The sequence below is a fragment of the Vitis riparia genome, chromosome 7, assembly GCF_004353265.1.
Source record: "Vitis riparia cultivar Riparia Gloire de Montpellier isolate 1030 chromosome 7, EGFV_Vit.rip_1.0, whole genome shotgun sequence".
Classification (NCBI taxonomy): Eukaryota; Viridiplantae; Streptophyta; class Magnoliopsida; order Vitales; family Vitaceae; genus Vitis; species Vitis riparia.
The window spans coordinates 23,906,225-23,926,617 of NC_048437.1; the positions used below are offsets into that span (position 1 = coordinate 23,906,225).

Below are 20,393 nucleotides of genomic sequence, written 5' to 3' on the forward strand. Positions count from 1 at the left end.
ATATCCAGCCGTGAATGTGTGTTTTCAAGCCTCTGTAACTCAACACTCCACGCAGACACAATTACAGTGACCATATTGCAAAAGGATAGGGTAATCAGTAGATTTATATATATATATATATAACAATTTTTTTCTAAAAAAATATATTTATTAAAATGTCACCTTTGTAATTATTTTCAAACATATGGACATCTTTTATAACATCGAATAAAAGTTGTCTTTTAAAGATTTAATTTCAGTTTAAATATGAGAAAACTTTCAAATTATCTCTTCGAAAGATAATTTTCAATTAAATTTTTTGAAAATGCCGTAAATTTAGAAATAGTTTATAAATTTTCAAATTTTAATTACTATTTTTTAAAATTGCTGTATTTTTTTTTTCAAAATCCCGGTAATCTAGTTGCTTTTTGTGAGTAACAAGGAATGGGCCCTCTCGGCCCAAAAGACGTGCCATAAATATTACTGTGGGCTAGGAGTCTTTGCATCCAGGATGTGGGGTCTCTAAACAGCCATCAAATCCAACAAGTTTTATATATATATATATATATATATATATATATATATATATATATATATATTCACTATTAAATAATAAATAGGAATAAATTTATAAGTTCAAGTAGGCCAAAGAAGTATATTAATATATTCAAGAAAACATTATTTTCCAGAAATGAAACATTCAGTACCTTAACTTTCTTGCTTTCTTCACTCTTCATTTCATATTTCCTTTTTTCTCTCTCCCCCTCTTTTTCTCAAATAAGACAACAAATAAAAATCTCAATCATATCCAACAAATACTCCGCACAATCAAAATGCTGCCCATCCTGATGCAGTGGTCTTGGTTGATCCTGAGCTGGTGCTAGCAGGAAGGCTCTTCTGCAAATTCCAACAACTCTGAAATAAATATATCATTCACACCTAAATATAGCAGATTACTAACCATGCAAAAGTACAAGTCCCCTGGTGGATCGTATATGTCAATCTTTCTATCCGTTATTCATGCCAAACATCAAGTTGATTAGAGATTAAGAGCTGCTGCATCCTTATTGGACTCTGAATGACAGTTTTCTTTCATATTTATATATCCAAAAAAAAAAATGTAGTGGTGGTGGCATCTAAATCCAATAGAGGGTTGGGAAAACATAAGTTGTAAAGAACATAATTAAGGGCTGTAACAATAACAATAAGTTTTCACTAGCTCTAATTTGATCCTAACTCTAACAATAACAATAATTAAAAGAGATGGGAGAGAGAGAGCGAGAGAGAGAGAGAGAGAGAGAGAGAGCGGGAGCGAGGGAGCGTGAGAGCGCGTGTGCCGGCGACGACGATGAGAACGGCGAGGCGAGCTGGACGCGAAGCTTCACGGTGGAATCCAAGACCTTCGAGCTTGCCCTGGAGATTAAGAAAGGGAAAAACCAGATTCGCATCGTGGAGAAGAAGCGGGGTGTAGAGTCTTGGGTTCGATTAGGGCTGGAAAGCCTAGGGCTCTTTAAGGAGGGCTTAGATCATTGTATACGAGACGAGAAAGAAGGGAGATGGGTAAAGGAGTGGAAAGATAGAGGCAAAATGTTTACGTTGGTTCGGGGGTTCAACAGATCGGGTGGGTTCCTAAGGCTGGGGGTTACGGATCTGGAACGAAAATGGTATTGCATCTTCTTACCGAGAGGAAGGAGAGATAAAAGCGGATGGAAGGCTATGGCGGAGATGGTACACCAAATGGAAGAGAGAGTGGGTAGAAGGACAGAGTTGCAGGAGGTAAGGACTGCTGGAAATTTTTCTCCGGCGAAATCATTTGTAGAAGCAGTTACGGGATCAAATCGGGATGGCGTAAACGCAGTCAGGATGAAGGTCTCTAAGGGGGAGATTGCGGGCAATCTACAGAAGCTGGAGCAATGTCTTGTCGCGAGTTGGTCCAATAAAAGGGAAGAAGACGATCTGGAGAGGTTGGGAAGTCTCTGGGCAAAGTCTTGGGGCCTAAAAGGCAAGCTAGGGCTGGCCATGCTGGAACGAGGTAAGGCCCTGCTGGAGTTTGAAGATCTCAGTGAGGCTCACCGAGTGGTCTCCTCGGGGAGTAGACTGATGGGAGGAGTCCATTTAGGGCTGGTTCCATGGAATCCAAAGATGGGATGTCGGGACGAGAAGGAGATGGAACAGGAAGCTTGGGTTAAAATCTTCGGTCTTCCAATTTCGCTTTGGAGCCCGGGGGTTTTGAAGAAAATAGGAGAGGTGTGTGGGGGATTTGTAGATTTTGACGAGCGCACCAGGTCGATGGGGGAGATTCAATGGGCCAGAATTTTGGTTAAAATCAGAGGAGATTTTAGACCAAGCATGTTAGAAATCGAGGTTGAGGAAGAGGTATACACTGTGGCATTGTGGTGGGAGGTTAGGCCGATGGTGAGAAGGCTATCCTCTGCGTCGGACATCAGTAGAAGAACTGAGGTTAGGGGTGAGTTGCTTTCACGCGTGGGGAAGCGCGTGGGGAAGGAATTGGTAGTTGTGGGCAACGAGGAACTGCCTCTGCCAGCTGATGGGAGTGCTTTGCAGGAGAATGGGCCGGGTCTAGGGCCCAGGACCCTGATCCATGGCCCGGTAATGGGAGATGGGGTCTGCCCAGATGGAGTGGCTGGGCCGTTTAGGTGTGACCCAAGTATGGGCCTTAATGAAGTGCAGAAAGAGGTTGGACTGTCCAAAACAGATGGGCCTTTGGGCCAAAAGTTAAAAAAAATTGAAGGGGCTGGTGATGCAGAGGCAGGCCCAAGTAATTGGGCTGTTGATTTGGGCTGCTATCAGGAGAGTGAGGTGGAAGGCCTGGTAAGGAAGAGCCTAACTGTTCCGTCAAAGAAGGATGGTCTTCTGGGTTGTTTTAGTTCCAGAAAAGGACCCATTTCAGAGGACCCCTTGACGAGCTGGATGCCAGGGGAGCCTAGAAGGGGACAGAGGAATGAGAATTTATCAAAGACTGATCAAGAGTTGGAAGAGGAAGCTAAAAGGTATGCCCCGTTTTATCCTAAAGATCAACAAGCTATGGGTGCTTCTCTTCTTCTCTCTTCTAATTCTGATCGGGCTCCGGAGGGGGAGTCTTTCGATCGCCCAGGGGGAGTTGTGGAGGAATTAAGGGGGGACATGACAACTTGGTTAACAGTTTATGAGGGGAATGTGGAGACTGAAACTGAATCATGGAAGTCGGGAGAGGACAACATAACCAGGGACAAGATTAGGGGCAGGGAGGGGAATACTGGAGTCTCTGGTTCTCAAGGCACCGAAAGTGACAAAGAGGAATTATGGGAGGAATGTAGCCTAGCAAGATTTAGTCAATTCTTGGGATTCTCTACGGAGGGGTTGGAAAAGGAGATATTGAATTTTCTGATTAAAATCAGAAAGAGGCGAGAGAAGATTCACAGCAAAGAGCTTTTGGAAAAGTCCAAGTTTGAAAGGGAGCTAAAGAGGCTGGAATGCTCTGTTAATTATGAGGGGGGGATTAAGCAGAAAGGACCTTCTCAGGGCAAAGGGAATCAGCTGATAGTTTCTCAATGAAGCTGAAGATCATAAGTTGGAATGTGAGGGGAGCTAATGACAGCTCCAAGAGGAAAATTATCAAGAATTATATAAGGAAACAGAGGGTGGATCTAATGTGTTTTCAGGAAACCAAGATTCAGGTGATGACGGAGGGTATTGTGAGAAGTTTGGGTTCAGGGAGATTCTTAGACTGGAGAGCTCTAAATGCGGAGGGGGCTGCGGGTGGCATTCTGATATGTTGGGACAAGCGGGTTTTGGATATCTTGGATTGGGAGGAGGGTCAATTTTCTTTGTCTTGTAGATTCAAGACCATAGAAAATGGAGCTATTTGGGTTTTTACGGGAGTGTATGGTCCCTTTACCAAAGTGGAAAGGGAGGGTATGTGGGAAGAACTTGGGGCAATACGAGGCCTTTGGGAGGACCCCTGGTGTCTCGGTGGGGACTTTAACATCACCCTGTTTCAGCAAGAAAGGAGCAGCCAGAGAAGAATCAGCTCAGCCATGCGGAGATTTGCAGAGACTGTGGATGATCTTGAGCTGGTGGACCTGCCCCTTCAAGGGGGCGAGTTCACATGGAGTGGGGGGCTCAATAATCAGGCGTGGGCGAGACTAGACAGATTTTTAGTTTCCCCAAGCTGGCTGGATCAATTTAGTGGAGTCACTCAGGGCAGGTTGTCTCGGCCAATTTCTGATCATTTTCCGATTGTGTTGGAGGGGGGTGGAATAAGAAGAGGTCCAACCCCGTTTAGATTCGAAAACATGTGGCTGAAGGTTGAGGGGTTTAATGATATTGTTAGAAACTGGTGGCAGGGAATTGATATCAGGGGCAGTGCTAGCTATAGGCTGGCTGTTAAATTGAAAGAAATTAAAAAGAAGTTGAAGGAGTGGAACAAAGAGGTATTTGGGAGGCTGGAAACTAATAAAGCCTCAGCCTTGCAACAAGTTGATTTTTGGGATCGGGTGGAAAATGAGAGAATCTTGACTATGGAGGAAGCTGAGTTAAAAAAGGAAGCTAAAGATTCCTTTAAGAAATGGGTCTTGTTGGAGGAAGCTCATTGGAGACAGCAGTCAAGGGAGATTTGGTTAAGGGAGGGGGATAGAAATACGGGGTTTTTCCATAGAATGGCTAGTGCCCATCGAAGAACCAACGCTATGGACAGAATTAAGATTAATGGGGAGTGGCTAGAAGAGGAACAAGAGGTGAGAGAAGGAGTGGTGAACTCGTTTCAGCAGTTGCTCACTGAAGATATGGGCTGGCATGCGGATATTGGTAGAGTTCAGGTGGGGTGCATCAGCCAGCAAGAAGCAGAGAGTCTGGAAATCCCATTTGCAGAGAATGAGATTCACTCGGCACTGATGGAGATGAATGGGGACAAAGCCCCAGGCCCGGATGGTTTCACTGTAGCCTTTTGGCAAAATGTTTGGGATTTTGCCAAAGAGGAGATCATGGAGATGTTTAAGGAATTTCATGAGCATAATTCCTTTGTTAGGAGCCTTAATCACACTTTCCTGGTGTTAATACCTAAGAAAAGCGGGGCTGAGGATCTTGGAGACTTTAGGCCTATCAGCCTGTTGGGGGGGCTCTATAAACTTTTGGCCAAAGTTTTAGCTAATAGGCTCAAAAAAGTGATTGGCAAGGTGGTCTCTAATGCTCAGAATGCCTTTGTAACGGGAAGACAAATTTTGGATGCGTCCTTAATTGCTAATGAGGTGATAGATTCGTGGCAGAAGAGAAAAGAGAAGGGCCTTATTTGCAAATTGGATATTGAAAAGGCTTATGACAGTATCAATTGGAATTTCTTAATGAAAGTCCTCCAAAAAATGGGATTTGGGACCAAGTGGGTGGGATGGATGTGGAGCTGCGTGTCTTCTGCCAAATTCTCAATTCTTGTCAATGGAGTGCCAGCTGGGTTCTTCCCTAGTACTAGAGGACTTCGTCAGGGGGATCCTCTATCTCCTTACCTTTTTGTTATGGGAATGGAGGTTCTGGACGTCCTTATACGGAGAGCGGTGGAGGGGGGATATCTTTCAGGATGCATCATTCGGGGTGGTAGTAGGACCTCCTTGAATATTTCCCACCTATTCTTTGCTGATGACACGATTGTGTTTTGTGAGGCAAACAAAGAGCAAGTTTCTCACCTAAGCTGGATACTTTTTTGGTTTGAAGCGGCTTCGGGTCTTCGAATCAACCTAGCCAAAAGCGAGATTATTCCAGTTGGAGAGGTGGAGGATATTCTTGAGGTGGCAGCTGAGTTAGGGTGCAGGGTGGGGTCTTTGCCCTCTCAGTATTTGGGCCTTCCCCTAGGGGTTCCAGCTAGGGCCTCTTCTATGTGGGATGGAGTGGAGGAGAGGGTCAGGAGGAGACTTGCGTTGTGGAAAAGACAGTACATCTCCAAAGGGGGGAGGATCACTCTCATAAAAAGTACTTTGGCTAGCATGCCAATTTACCAAATGTCTATTTTCCGAATGCCGAAGTCTGTTGCTAAGAGAGTGGAGAAAACCCAAAGAGATTTCCTATGGGGGGGAGGAAATTTGGAGGGAAAAGTCCACTTGGTTAAATGGGATGCGGTCTGTACAGAAAAACACAAGGGAGGGCTAGGAATAAGGAGAATAGCCACCTTGAATAGAGCCCTGCTGGGCAAGTGGATTTGGCGGTTTGCTTGTGAAAAGGATTATCTTTGGAAACAAGTAATCATTTCGAAATATGGGCAAGAGGTTTATGGTTGGAGGTCAAAAAGGGCTATTGGGGCGGTTGGAGTAGGGGTCTGGAAGGAGATTATGAAAGAAGCGGATTGGTGCTGGGAAAACTTGGCTTTTATAGTTGGAAAGGGCTCCAAAATCAAATTTTGGAAAGATAGTTGGTGCACTGACACTCCGTTGTCCCAATGTTTCAATCATCTCTTTGTCCTTGCTGTGAATAGAGATGCTACGATTGAGGAGATGTGGGATCAGGATTCGGGTCAAGGAGATTGGAATCTTGTCTTTGTGAGAGACTTCAATGATTGGGAGTTGGATATGGTTGGGGAGCTGCTTCATACTTTGAGGGGTCATAGGCCCTCCAGGGAGGATGATTCAGTTATGTGGAAACAGGGAAGAAAGGGTTTGTTCAGAGTCAAAGAAGCGTACAGGCTGCTGGACAAGCCTAATGCCACAATATTTCCTGCAAGGAGAATATGGGTGAATAGAGTGCCAACCAAAGTATGTTTTTTTGCGTGGGAGGCTACATGGGGGAAGGTGCTTACTCTGGATAGACTACAGTTAAGAGGGGTGCAACTCCCAAACTGTTGTTTTTTGTGTGGTTGTGCAGAAGAGAATGTAAATCATATTCTTTTACACTGTATAGTGACTAGAGCCCTATGGGACATTATTTTTGGGTTGATAGATGTTAAGTGGGTCCTCCCAGAAACTGTAAAGGAGACTCTTATCTCTTGGAGGGGCTCATTCGTAGGGAAGAAAAGGAAACAGATTTGGAAATCCATTCCGTTATGTATTTTTTGGACGGTTTGGAAGGAGAGGAATAGGTTAGCCTTTAGGGGGGGTGAGTTGAATATTCAGAAACTAAAGAATTCTTTTGTCTGTAATTTGTGGAATTGGGCCAAAGTGTATTTAGGTGAGGAGTATGTCTCCCTTATAGGTTTTTTGGAGTGGATAGCTTCCACTTAAGGGGAGGTTGTTCTCTTTGGTCCCTTTCTCTTTTTGAGGCGTTTGCCATTTTGTATACTCCCTGTATGCTTTGTGGCGATTAGCCTTTTTAATGCATATCTCATTTACTTATCAAAAAAAAAAAAAACAATAACAATAATTGAACGCAATGTCAGCAACACTAGAATAGAAATGAGAAAGTCGGTAAGCTCAATTGACAAAATAAGACCCAAGAACACTTATGCTCATTACCTAAAGCTCTGATTACTGCAAAAGAGAAAAATGACGAGTGCTATGCCTTGAAATTGAACGAAACTTGGGAGATGGATGGCGATGTGTTCCAAGGAGGGTAAGGATGGATTTTGGTGTGGACCTTCAAACAGCTATTACTAGAGGGTGGGAAGTTTTTTATTCTAGGACCAGAATCCAAGCAGGATGCTTGCCCTTTAGATTTTCTTGATTGCATGTGGCAGGGTTTAAGATCGCATTTGGTTCTTTCTTTCCTTTTTCCATCTGTTTTTTTCTTGCTTTTTGTGCTCTTTGTATGCTTGCTGCATACTGGGGGTGCAACATGTATTTGTTGGGCCCGTTTTAAATTTTTTTTACTTGCTTATCCAAAAAATGATAGTTTTTACCAGTCCTGCTGTATGGTACATGCACCACTGTTTTTCCAAAAAAAGAAAAAGAAAAAGTAATAGTAGGTTAAGTGGAAAGACTATAAAGGACAGATTAGAGTCAATTGATCTACTCAGGTGGTCTATTGTTTGTATGGCAAAGAAAAGTGGGAGGCTTGGCATTAGGAAGCTTTCCACTCTCAATGATTATTTGTTGGGCAAGTGGAGTTACAGAAAGTGAATCTATGTGGAGAGGATGATTGATAGTTGAGAAGTCAGGGGAGGAAGGGGAGGATTGCTGTTCTTGGATGCTAAGGGAGGGGTATGGAGTCAGTTTTTGGAAGGCTATTAGGAAAAGATGGGAGGTTTTTAAAAGCAAAGTGCCCTCCATTGTAGGGAATGGGAGAAGAGTTAAATTTTGGAACAATTGCTTAGATCCTCTTTTATCCATAATTTCTTTGAAGGGGTTAGAGTTCATTTAGATGGGGCTTACATGTCTATGGTGAATTTCCTCAATTTTTCAGGTGACAAGTAGATAGGGAAAGGTATTGTATTCTTCCTTCGTCCTTTAGTGTGCTTTAGTGTGCCTTAGCTTCATCCTTTTTGTATTTTCTTCTCTATTTATAATATTATTTCTCATGTGCATCTCAGAAAAAAATAAAAAAAAGAATCAATTTACATACAAAACATGGGCGGCCACACCAATTGTTGGAGAAGAGAGAAATTTCCCTAAAATGGTTTGCCCATGTATAATGGCACTCATGAGAAATGAGTGGCATGATTTACAAAGCCAAGAGCAAAAAGGACACTAGTTCTAGTGAGAAGAGACCTATAGTGTATTAAATAGAAAACATGCCACTAGATAAGAGTGGCGAAATTGATGTAGCAGACCTTAACATTTGGGATGGTGTCATTGTCACAATACACTTAGGCAAACCTGAATATCATTTGGCATAAATATCTATACCTGGGTAGTACACTTCAGGTCAAACAGAATAAACAGAACAACTTATAAGAAAGAGCAAAACTGAAACAAGGCATCATTAAGATACATACGGACGGAATTCAAAGAAATTATGAGGTTTTTGAGAGGAAGTGCAATTGGAAGAACTAGGATTTTTCATAAGTATTTTTGTGGGGAAACATCCCAATCTTGTATTTAGCTTGCCTTATTATAGATATTGATGGATTTAAACAATACCAGAAAGTATTCCCAAAAAGGAGAAGATTTAACCTCAAAGGATTTATATGCAAAAGTTGCAACTTTAACTCACGAAAGATATTAGAAGACCAATAAGCAGACTACCAGTAGATGTTTACGGCCAAGGCATGTAAGAAGATAAGGATATGGTCTTTTGAAGCCAGAGAGAAGCATTAGAAGAGAACCAGTTGGGTCAAATTTTATATAAATGAATTATTACTACTATTATTATTATTAGGACAGGCATAGTATTCATGTCTTTTAAGGAGTTCTTAATTTCATACTTATTGTACATTTTAATAAAATAGTATAAATTTAAGTGATGAGAGCAAGGATTTTGATAAAGGAGAAGATTTAAGCCTAAAGATGATTTAAGCAAAAAAAAGCCAGGATTTTACAAACCTCCCAAGATATCATAAAAATACTACTAGAATGTTTTACTTCTGCAAACCAAGCCTTGCTACCAAGTCATGCAGAAAAAAAGAATTATAATCTTTTAAAACCAGGGATTGGTATTAGAGGATACTAACAGTTTGAATCAAAATGAATAAATGAATTATTCTTATTTGGTCAGATTAAAGGATGTCATATTTGAATTTTCTTAACAATCCAGCTGAAAAAAGAATAATAATAGAGGAAAGCATACCTCAAGTTGAGAAAGACCTGAGAAAGCATCAGTAGTGTGCCTCATATCTTCCTCACTGCCCTTGAGATCAACACCATGGCTAGAAGAAGTCATCCGAACAGCAGCAGGATCATTAGGTGGCGGTGGGAGAGGAGACCTAATTTTCCCAGCCCCAGTAGGTGGTGGAGCAAGACCCAGAGTTTTAGGTTTTCCTGTTCCAGATTGTGTCCCTGACAACCCAGCAGCTGAAAGCATACCAGTTCCACTAGTTGCCTTGTTCTTCACATTTATCCGGATGGTTTCACCATCCTAACATTCAAAATCAAACCACTAGAAAGTAAGTTCCAATCAGAATGGAACAAGAGCCGATGTTAAGCTCACATATGATAAGATGGAGAAGCAGACTAAACAAAGTACCATTTTAAGAATAAAGAAACTATTATATCATCAACCAATAGTCTAAAACAAATGACTACTGAGCAGAGAATCAGAGGGTCCATAGATCATGTGGTCATTGCTCAGAATCATCAACCAAACTTTTATTTCAAGGACCCATGATTAACAAGGTACATTTCATAAGTCGCAACTTCTTTTTTTTATCAGAATTTCTTTTACTTTCAATGATATCTATTTGATGAAATAGAACAATCTTATCCATGTTTGTGTATATGTCCTTTGATCATGTTTCATAAGAAAAGTGTATGATCAAATTGATATAGCTCTGCTGAAGACCAACAAGCTGAGGTTCTTCCTAGTAAAGGTGTTGAAATTCGAAATCAAGATAAGACAAGATTTACAAACAAAAGAAAAGGTAATATCGTGTCATTGGAAGCTGCTCTTTAAAACAAGAAAGACAATAAATAAATAAATAAAAAATCTTTGGGAATTCATTGTGTGATTATGAGAATTGTCCACACTTGATTTTGGGGTGATGAATTAGAGGCAACAGAAGAAAAAAAAGAGAGAGAGATGCTTGGAGACTGATTCTTCTCCTGGCTTTTTGATGTGCTTGAAAGATGAACAATAGAAGGGTCTTCTACAATGAGGATAATAATGTTGAAATTTCTTGATAAGAAAGATGTTCTTTGGGGGTTTTGGGAATGGGAACTAACTTTATTATTTCAAAGACTCTCTTAGGTTGTAACTTGGCATGTAGAGTTTCGTCAAGTAAATATATCCTGTGTACATGGCTTTGCAATAAAATTTGTTTATCCATTAAAAGAAAAGTAGCATACTTAAAAGCAACTCATTTCATGTGCATCATTTTATTTAAATCACAATAACTTAATAGCAATATAAAGTTGCAAAGGACATCCATATGAAAAACATTGTTAGTAACCCTCACAATTTGTATCTAAATCTAACACCAAAGAAGAATAAATTTCAAAGTCATTAATGTTTTACAAAAAGCGCAAACTCGGATGGAATATTAGTAATGAATCAACTACATCTTTTAAAAGTGAAATCTTCAGTTGATTTGTTAGTTTGACAAATATATATATATATATATATATATCAGTTAAAAATGCACTACTTATAGAAATCTGTTTGGACATGAAGTTTACCCAGCTACAATGAGTTACAATGAACACTTGATCCTATACAAACTAGGCCTACAAAACCTAACCATCACTGATGAATTATTAGAAACAGAAATGTCTGTATATATACATACACACATTTTGAACCTCAGAAAAGCATCCTATCCCCATTCACTACCACAGTCACAAATACTTTCATGCTAGATCTATGTGAGGCTTGCTTCCATCCTTGAAAATCATAGTAACACCAATCCTGTTAGATGAATTAACTTCAAATTTAAGTTTACTTCCCACATGCTTGTATTCATTTTGCATTGTTTCAGACTTTCAGTGTCACTCTTGATCTAATATACTAATTCACTTCAAAACTGTGTCAATGTACTGAGTTTAAAATTAAATAGTTTTTTACTAGATTTTTTATTTTATTTTATTTTTTTTGATAGGTGAGAAAAGATCTAATATAAAAAGAGGCACCAAAAAAGCGACTCAAGGTATACAATACCTATACACTCACCGCCAAAAAGGCCAAAAAAGAAGAAAAACACCCCGCTGCCCAACAAACAACCTTAGTTAGAACCCAACCAATCACTAAAACTAACTATAGTTAGAAGTTTTTCACTAGATTTGATAGTTATGCAATAGGACATACTATGATATAATATCAACCAATCCATTTCAGATCAGTTAAAGCTCCTTATGATAAACATGCTTGCTTGTTGGCTCTGGCCCCTATTGAATTCTTCAAACTCTGTCAAGGTTTGGCCTCTGAAATACCAAGCATACAGTTGGGCTAGTTAGTTTGGCTCTTTTATGCCATAACAAATGTTATTAGATAATAGAAGTTGAACAACTACAATGCTGGCTTGATTCAAATCCAAGAACAGAGCATTCTACGCACCAAACCAATCAATAGAATTCATAAGACAAATTCATAGAATTCATAAGACAAATTCTGGCAACCAAGGTTGGGATTTATTGGACTCTGATAAAAACAAAAAATCAATGATGTGATGTATAAAGGAACACTCCAAGACACCACATTTCATTGAATTTGACTTCAAAAAAAAGAAGAAATAATCATTCCCATAAAATGACATAAATTGAAGAATAATTCCAAAAATTGACTCCATGAAACGATAAAAGCAAGTCACTAGATTCGTCTACGTATTACAGCTAATTCCACCCATATGCCACCCAAAAAAAAAAAATCCAAATCAAGTCAATGTGAACCCAAAATAGATCCGACACAAGAAAACAACAATAAATACATAACTACATGACCAAGTTTGTAAGTTCAAACACATGGAAAACCCTTCTATGAGACATCCTTCACTACTTCAATCATAGATCCGCCAAATTGAACATCAATATGACCATAGTTGTGCCATTTTAACCCTAAAAAAGATTGAAAAACAAAACAACAACTGAAAGCGCATAATTCACCTTGAAATTTTATCAATCTGAATTTCGAAACATTCGCCATTACCTTCAATCTATGATTTACAGCCGGATGAATATCGATGTGGCTACCATCATCACTGGCCTCCCCGGTCTCCTTCTCCTGCTCCCTCCTCACATACTTCTCGTGATCCGACAACGCCACATTGAAATCAAACGCCTCATTCCTCTCCGCAAACCCTAGCCCAATGAAGGCGTGCTTCCCCGCCCCGTCCTCGATCTTCAAAACGAAGTACCTCGAGGAATCGAGGACGGTCTCAACCGAGCTCTCGCGTTGGCCAGGGAGGACGAAGCAGGCGGCGAAGAGCTCGCCGGAATTGGGATCCTCGAGGCGGATCTCGCAGCGGTCCTTGCAGGAAACGACTCGGAGGCGACCGGTCCAGATAAGGTCCGACTGAAGCCACTCGCCGCACTTGTAGCCGCCGCTGGTGGAGCGAGGGGGGATTTTGTAAACGGAGACTTCCCGGACCACCAGGAGAGTGTGCTCGAAGGCTTCGTCTTCGTCAAACGACATCGTTTTGGGTGGAGAAATGTGGAGGGAGAGCTGCCTTTAGCGTTAGGGTTTGTGAGGAACGGAGACTTAGGATTAAAGGTTTAGGTAGGGAAAGGTAGGACGTGAGTTGCAGAGACGTGGGTTGGAAGGTCAACTTTGGGGAAGAGAAAGAGACGGTGTTATTACCGGATTGTCCTTCATTTCCCTACGCTGCTGTTTGGCTCGTGGGAAAATGAGAGAATAGACGAAAACGGACGGCACTTTATTTTCACCTTTTACATTTATGATTTAACTTAGGATTTCCACGTCAAAATCCTCTACTTATTGCAGGGAGAAAATTACTATTTATATCATTTTTAAAACCTATGACTATTATAACAGTTTCTACTTTTCAGTTAAAAAAAAAAAAAAAAAAAAACACGTTTAATAATCAAAAATTATTTTATGATTTTTGTCTAAAAAAATATATTTTAAATTTTTTATATTATTTTTAAGGATTATTTTAAAAATAATTATACTAGAATAATTAAAAATAAAATATTAAATATAAAAATTATTTTTAAACATATTTAAAAATATAAAAAACAGGTTAGAAAACAGAGTTTTGTTCCAAAAAAATTAAATAATAATTTTCAAAATTTATTTTTAAAAATAATTACCAAATATACCCTCATATATTTTTTTTTCTTTATAATTTTATTTTCATTTTCTCTTATTTTTATAAAATATTACATCATATACCATTTTCATCTCATTTTACTTTAATACATTTTAAAAATGATAATACTTTTTTTTTTACCACATTTACTATCGTTTTTTAATATCCTATTTTCAATACCTTATAGACTTGAAATATATATAAAAAAAAAATTATAATTAAGACATAAAGCCGTATTTTGACTCATTAAATTATTATTTAGATTAGGTTTGGTTAATGGGATTGGATGAAATGGAACCTATATATTTTAGGAAATAATATATGATATTATTAAATATTATATCAAATAGATATAATATTTAATGTACTACGTCAAGTGCATATATTATATTATAATTATATTTAGTGTGTAAAAAATATTATAAAAATGATGAGAATAATAATAATATGTTTGCCAGTTTTTTTTCTATATAAGTGTTTTTAGAAAAATCGCCTATCAAGTGTTTTTTTAAAAAAAATATCATAAGCTATTTTTAATATTATAAGTGATTTTTTAAAATTTTAAAAATGTTTTCTAAATTTTGTCAAATACCTAATTGTTTTCAAAAACATTTTTTAAATTAAAAACGTTTTTTAAAATCAATATCAAACATATTCTAAATTTCTCATTTCAAAATCTTTTACCTAGTCTCATCTAATTATTATATTAAATTTAATTTAAATGGAGATGTTTGGAGTGGGAAAGTTAAAGCTTTTTATAATATATATATTCACTTATCACATAAATCTTTTTGCAAAGAGATTCTATACATTACAAATGGACATTTATTATTTAATAATTGGATGTTAGTGAGTAGAATGATGCCCATGTATCAAACTTTTGATTTGTCATCATTTACCATTAGCTTCCTAAATTATGTGACTTGGTGGTGGACAACAAACCTTACCTTTTCCTTCTACTTTAATTAAGGTTTTTCTTTTTTACTTTAATTAGGGTTTTTTTTTTTTTTTTCCTTCTTGATTTTTCATCTTATTGATTTGGATGGGAGAGAAGGTGAAAAAGAGGTGAGAGATATTTTGATTAAAACTTTGCACAAAGTATATCCTTTCATATACTAAATCGATATGCTTAAACATCAACTATCTTTGTGCTCATTATGACAATAAAGGACTTCTCTAAATATCTTAAAATCAACTTTATATTATGACAATCCTAATACCATATAAATCTTTCTAGGATTATGAAAAAGGTTGTAATGAGTGGTGGGGATAATGGAAAAAATTTGGATTTTATTTTTATTTTTTTATTTTTGTGATTAGTAATAAGAAAAAAAATAATATTAAAAAAAAAAAAAGAAGATATTGGATGTGTGTCTAGTTCTTATTGCACCTAAATGGTCTTTTGTTTCCGATTTACAAATTTTGATATGTACCGATAGATGATTAACTTCAAATTTATTGTTATAGAAAGAATATATAGAGAGGTAACTAGTATGAAGAGATCGACAATATAAAATCATATCAATCAAAAGATAGAGGTTTGACAAAAATATTTTCCCCAACTTAGCATTGAGCTTATTAAAAACAATTGATTTTTATTACTTTTGCTTCAATAGAAGAGTAATATCATATCTCTCTATTCAACCATATGATTCAAAAATATATATCAAATTCAATTCAAACAGTTTATCTAGATGGAGTGTTATTATATCAAATCAATAACATAATTTCAATTTAAACAACCTCTTCTAAATATGGACCATTGATTTGGATCAATCCAACACCTTTCATCAAGATTTATCAATTGCGTTTTGAACTCTTCTAAAAAAGGCTGCCTTTTTTATATTGCCTAACTTACTCGGTGTTATGTGTTCAATTGCCACTTTTATAGGTTAACCAATGAATCTTGAGCAAACATAATTGAAATATTTTAATACCTTTCTTATTTTATGAAAATTTTTAAAAAAAGGTATTATATGTCCCAATTGTTTCACTACCTTAATAAATGATAGATAATAATTAGATAAAAAAATATATAAATAATTTTTCTTATCGTTTTCTGATTTATTTATTAATCTTGTCACATCACCTTGTGAGTGTGACAAAGAAGGGAGAATTGGTATGGTTCATAAAATTATTGAACTCTAATTGAAGCTTTGAAATGACATGAGTTTGGTGAATAGTACCCTTTATTTTCCATCCAATGAAAGCAATGGTGCGTTTGGTTTTTAACCACAAAGAATGAGAGTTTTCAAAAGCAATCTATCATGAGAATGAGAATTTTGAACAAAAACAACAAAAGAAAAAAAAAGACGTGAGAAAAGTAAAACAAGTTGTCAGCAATCTCAAAAAAGGTAATTGTTAATATGATTTAAGGAAGAGACATATTCCATTGGTATATCAAATGAGAAGAAGAGATAGAGCTCTACAAATTTGAGGTGACCGTTGAAATAGAATCAAAGAAGTCTTGAGTTTGTATTTCACTTTACCCATTGAAAGCAAGTGTAGAAAAGATACAATTGTTTCCTTTTAGGAAAAGTTGTGGCTAACATGTGGTTATAATTGAATCCAAAACTTAAGGCCTTTAGCAACCATTTTGTGGAAAATTTGAGTTTATTCAAATAAAGATTACATTATTCTCAAATTTTCTAAGAAGACAGGTTTTTGGAATGTTAAATAGAATGGTTCACCAAAGATTGATGGAAAATATTTTGTTATTCAACCTTAGGCGTGTATTTTCATAGTTATGAAGTAAAGCTATTAAGAGCTTTTGTTTGGGAGAAAATTCCAAGACTTTCTTTGTGGCATTTGAATCCAATATTCTAGTTGAAATTTTATATTCTAGTGTTTGTAAAAATGGATGAACACTTACAAAAAAAAAGGCATATTTATTTATATCCATTTTGAGACAAAAATTGATCAACTTCTTAGTCAAAACTTAGAACTTGAAGATGACAATAATGTTAAGGTATTTAAAATATTTCATGCATGAAGTTTAGCTAACCCGACTTAATTATACACCAAAGAGAGTGAAGGGGGATTGTATTGGATGTTGGTCACAACAATAGCAAAAGTAAATAATAACAATATATAAATGCAGACTTATAACACAATAAAAAGGGATAAAGAGTAAATAGTGATTTATAATGGTTTTGTAACCACTTATATCCATTAAACCTCTAGTTTCTTTCTAGACTTGAAGGTATATCCATTATACTAAGAGTTTCATCGACCAAAGCTCTTAATATTTTATACTTGTATTCCAAGGTTTGCATGGGCACTTCGCAATGAGCATTCTTCAACTCCTGACCCAAAGGCTTTATCAAGCACAAGATGTAATGAATGAATATAACTTTTACAAATGACAACTCTAATAGAAATGGCTTAAGTACAAGTGCTTTTAAAGAAAATAAGGAAGTTTGGATTCAATGCACAAAAATACCACGAACTAAATGTACTTATTCCATAATGACTCCCAAAGAGGCCCTTAATTTATAAATATATTAGATATTCTATTAGAAATGGTAAATATTTATTATTTGGGCCAATAAAAAAGCTTTGGATGGATCAATCTTTGATCTTATTTGTCATTTTAATTGGAGAAATGTGAATTAAATTCTTGAAGTGAATGATTGTGGGATTGGTGAAAACAATTAGGATATGAAGAAACTTTAAGGTTATGTTTAGTTTCCAAAAGTACCAAGGAAAGAAAACAATATTAAAAAAATATCATTTTCTCCTAATTAATTGTATTATGGAAAAAAAAAATCAAATGTAATAAATTTTAGTTAGAAACTTGAGCATTTTAAAATTATTTCATTTTTTATATTGAAGAATTAAAATAAATGAAAAAAAGTTTGAAGTAACATATAAAAATAATTTATTCATTTTAATTTTTTTCCTTCACTTTTTATTTCCTTTTATTTTTATTTTTTTATTTTATTTCCCTTATATTTTCTCTCAAGTTTTCAATGATTAGTTATATTATGAAAAATATAAAAAAAAAAATCAAATATAATAAAAATTAGTTAGAAACTTGAGCATTTTCAAATTATTTGATTTTTTATATTAAAGAATTAAATAAATGAAAAACTTTGAAGTAACATAAAAAATAATTTATTTACTTCATTTTCCTTCATTTTTCCTTTTATTTTCTTGTTCCTTTCTATTTTATTTCATTTACATTTTCTCTCAAATTTTCTGATAACCAAACATACCCTAAGAAGTTCTTTGTTTGTGTATAGATAAGATGTCGAGACATGCACCTAAATTGGATTTGTAAATTGAAGTATGCACTTAAATTCAAGATGTCTTTAGTCTTTTGATTCACTATAGTCTTCCAAGTGGTATGTTATTGTTAAGGAGGTTTACATATCAATGTCATTGTATGGTAGAAATATTAAGGGCTAAAACCATATATTTAGTTATTATATCATAATTAGACAATTATCATGAAAAAAAAAGGACATTTGTATTTTGGTAAAGTTCAATTAGATGGTTACACAAGTAGGATACTATCATATAATATAATTAGTCTAGTAAAAATGGTAGGAAATCCAATTTCATTTTCACCCCCTTGTTTCCAAAAATTATTTATCAATCTCATTCAAAAAGGTCAAAAGGATCTACCTTTTTATTGGTCTCTTTTGAAAAGGTTAAAAGGATTCACCCTCTTGATGGCTAATAATTCCATGTTGCTTAACTTATCCAATGCCACATGCCATGCCTCCAATTGCTACTTTTATAGGTTAGCCAATAACTCTTAAACAAACATAATTGAAATATTTTATATCTCATTTTATTTTATGAAAATTAAAAACAAATTTTATTTTATTATTAAACAAATGATAGAAAAAAAAGAAGAAGGTATTTTCATCCTATTTAATTAATTTTCTTGATAAATGACAAATAATGATTAGGTTACCCAAAGTATGAATAATTATTGATTTATTTATCTATCTTTATCACATCGTTGTGTGAATGTACGAAAGAATAGGAGAAGAGCAATGGTTCATAAAACTATTGAGCTCCAATTGAAACCCTAGGATGACATGGGTGTAGTGAGATAATACCCTTCACTCTATGTTAAATAAAAGCTTTGAGTGTGTTTGGTTGTCAACCACAAAGAATGAGAGTTTTGAAAAGCAATTGATTGTGTGGAAGAGAGATTTGAATAACATTTACAAAAGAAAAAAATGGGAAGAAGTGATACAAGAGATAAGCAAGTTGTGGAATATCTCAAATAAGCTAATGACTAATATGATTGAAGAAAAGACAAATTCCATGGGTCCATCAAATGGGAAGAAGAGGTGGAACTCTAAAAAGTTGAGGTAAATACCAATACGGAATTAAAGAAGTCGTAGGTTTGTATTTCAATTCACTTAGGGAAAGCAAACATAAAAAAAGATACAATTATTTCTTCCTAGGAAATTTTGGGGCTAATCTTTAACTATAGATGTGATCATATCCAAAGCTTAAACCCTTTAGCAATCAAGTCTCAGAAGAATCAAGTTTATTTGGATAAAGATTACATTATTTTTAAATTTTCTAAGAAAACTAATTTTTTGAATGTTAAATAGAATGATTCACAAATGATTGGCGGAAAATATTGCGTACGTTTTGATTTTGATATTAATGAAGCTAAGTTACTTAGAGCTCTTGTTTGGGTGGAAAATCTAAGACTCTCTCTTTAGTATTGGAAACTTGAAATTTTAGTTGAGATTTTAATTTCTATTTGGATGTTTGTAAAAATACATGAACACTCAAAGAAGATTTATAATGGTTTAAGCAACCATTAATGTCCACTACCTATAGAGTCTTTCTAGGCTTAGAGGTATATTCACTATACCAAGAATTTATTGTCCAAAGCTCTTAATATTCTTTTATACTTGGATTCTAATGTTCCGAGGGATCTTTACGATCACTAATGGGCCAATAGTTAAAAAAATGGTGGGAAATTCAATTTCATTTTCAATCTTTTTTTTTTATTGTCATTGAAGAAGAAATTTTTATGTTTAAAAATTGTATGATGTAACAATGAAAATTCAATGTACAAGAAGAGAAATAATGTGAACAAAATTTTCAAAATTTATTAGATAGACTCTTCCTGATATAAACGGGACGAAATCGAGCTTTGATTGGCCTAAACGAAAGGTACTGTAATAACTCATTCTAAGTTGATTAATGAAAATCAATTCAATATATTTTTCGATGTTTTGGGGTTTAGAGAAGGATTGATATTAATTAAAAAAACTTTAGTTAAGAAAATGCCGCATCCAAGTGGATTCAAAATCATATGTATATTAATATTGTTTATCGGAAGATTAAAACTATAACATAACTCCCAAAAAATTGCTCAAAAAAGTGGGTTGAAAATTAGAATATGCCATAGCTTTGGACAATTTTCTAGTGATTTGTAGGGATTATCTTTAATGATATGATTTGGAGATGTTTCTAGACACGGTGTTCCAACTCAGTCATTTTATTCTAAGTTCTATTTGGATCAACTTTTAACTTATAGGAAATTAAATGCTACTTTTTTTTTAATAACTTAATTTAAGTTATTAAGTAAATTAAGTTTATTTGGTAAAATAGTTTAATAAGATGACTTAAAATTAAAAACAACTTTAAAATAATAAATAAAAAC

At 35.5% G+C, this 20,393-nt stretch overlaps 1 protein-coding gene across 1 annotated transcript; it reads right to left on the reverse strand.

Moving 5' to 3' along the window:
- Positions 1–610: 610 nt before the first annotated feature.
- Positions 611–13,333, reverse strand: LOC117918304 (uncharacterized protein At1g03900). Its single transcript, XM_034834847.1, has 3 exons — positions 12,625–13,333; positions 9,619–9,906; positions 611–876 (listed from the first exon to the last, which is right to left on the reverse strand). The coding sequence occupies exons 1-3, from the start codon at positions 13,108–13,110 to the stop codon at positions 808–810; spliced, it is 843 nt and encodes a 280-aa protein (XP_034690738.1). The 5' UTR covers positions 13,111–13,333; the 3' UTR covers positions 611–807.
- Positions 13,334–20,393: the final 7,060 nt, after the last annotated feature.

What these genes read in the sequence shown, in the direction of transcription:
- LOC117918304 (XM_034834847.1), bottom strand. Translation starts at nt 13,110, where the DNA reads ATGTCGTTTGACGAAGACGAAGCCTTCGAGCACACTCTCCTGGTGGTC. An exon ending in CTGTAAATCATAGATTGAAG is followed by an intron (nt 9,907 to 12,624) that starts GTAATGGCGAAT and finishes TTTGAATGTTAG; the next exon opens with GATGGTGAAACCATCCGGAT. An exon ending in CAGGTCTTTCTCAACTTGAG is followed by an intron (nt 877 to 9,618) that starts GTATGCTTTCCT and finishes TGGAATTTGCAG; the next exon opens with AAGAGCCTTCCTGCTAGCAC.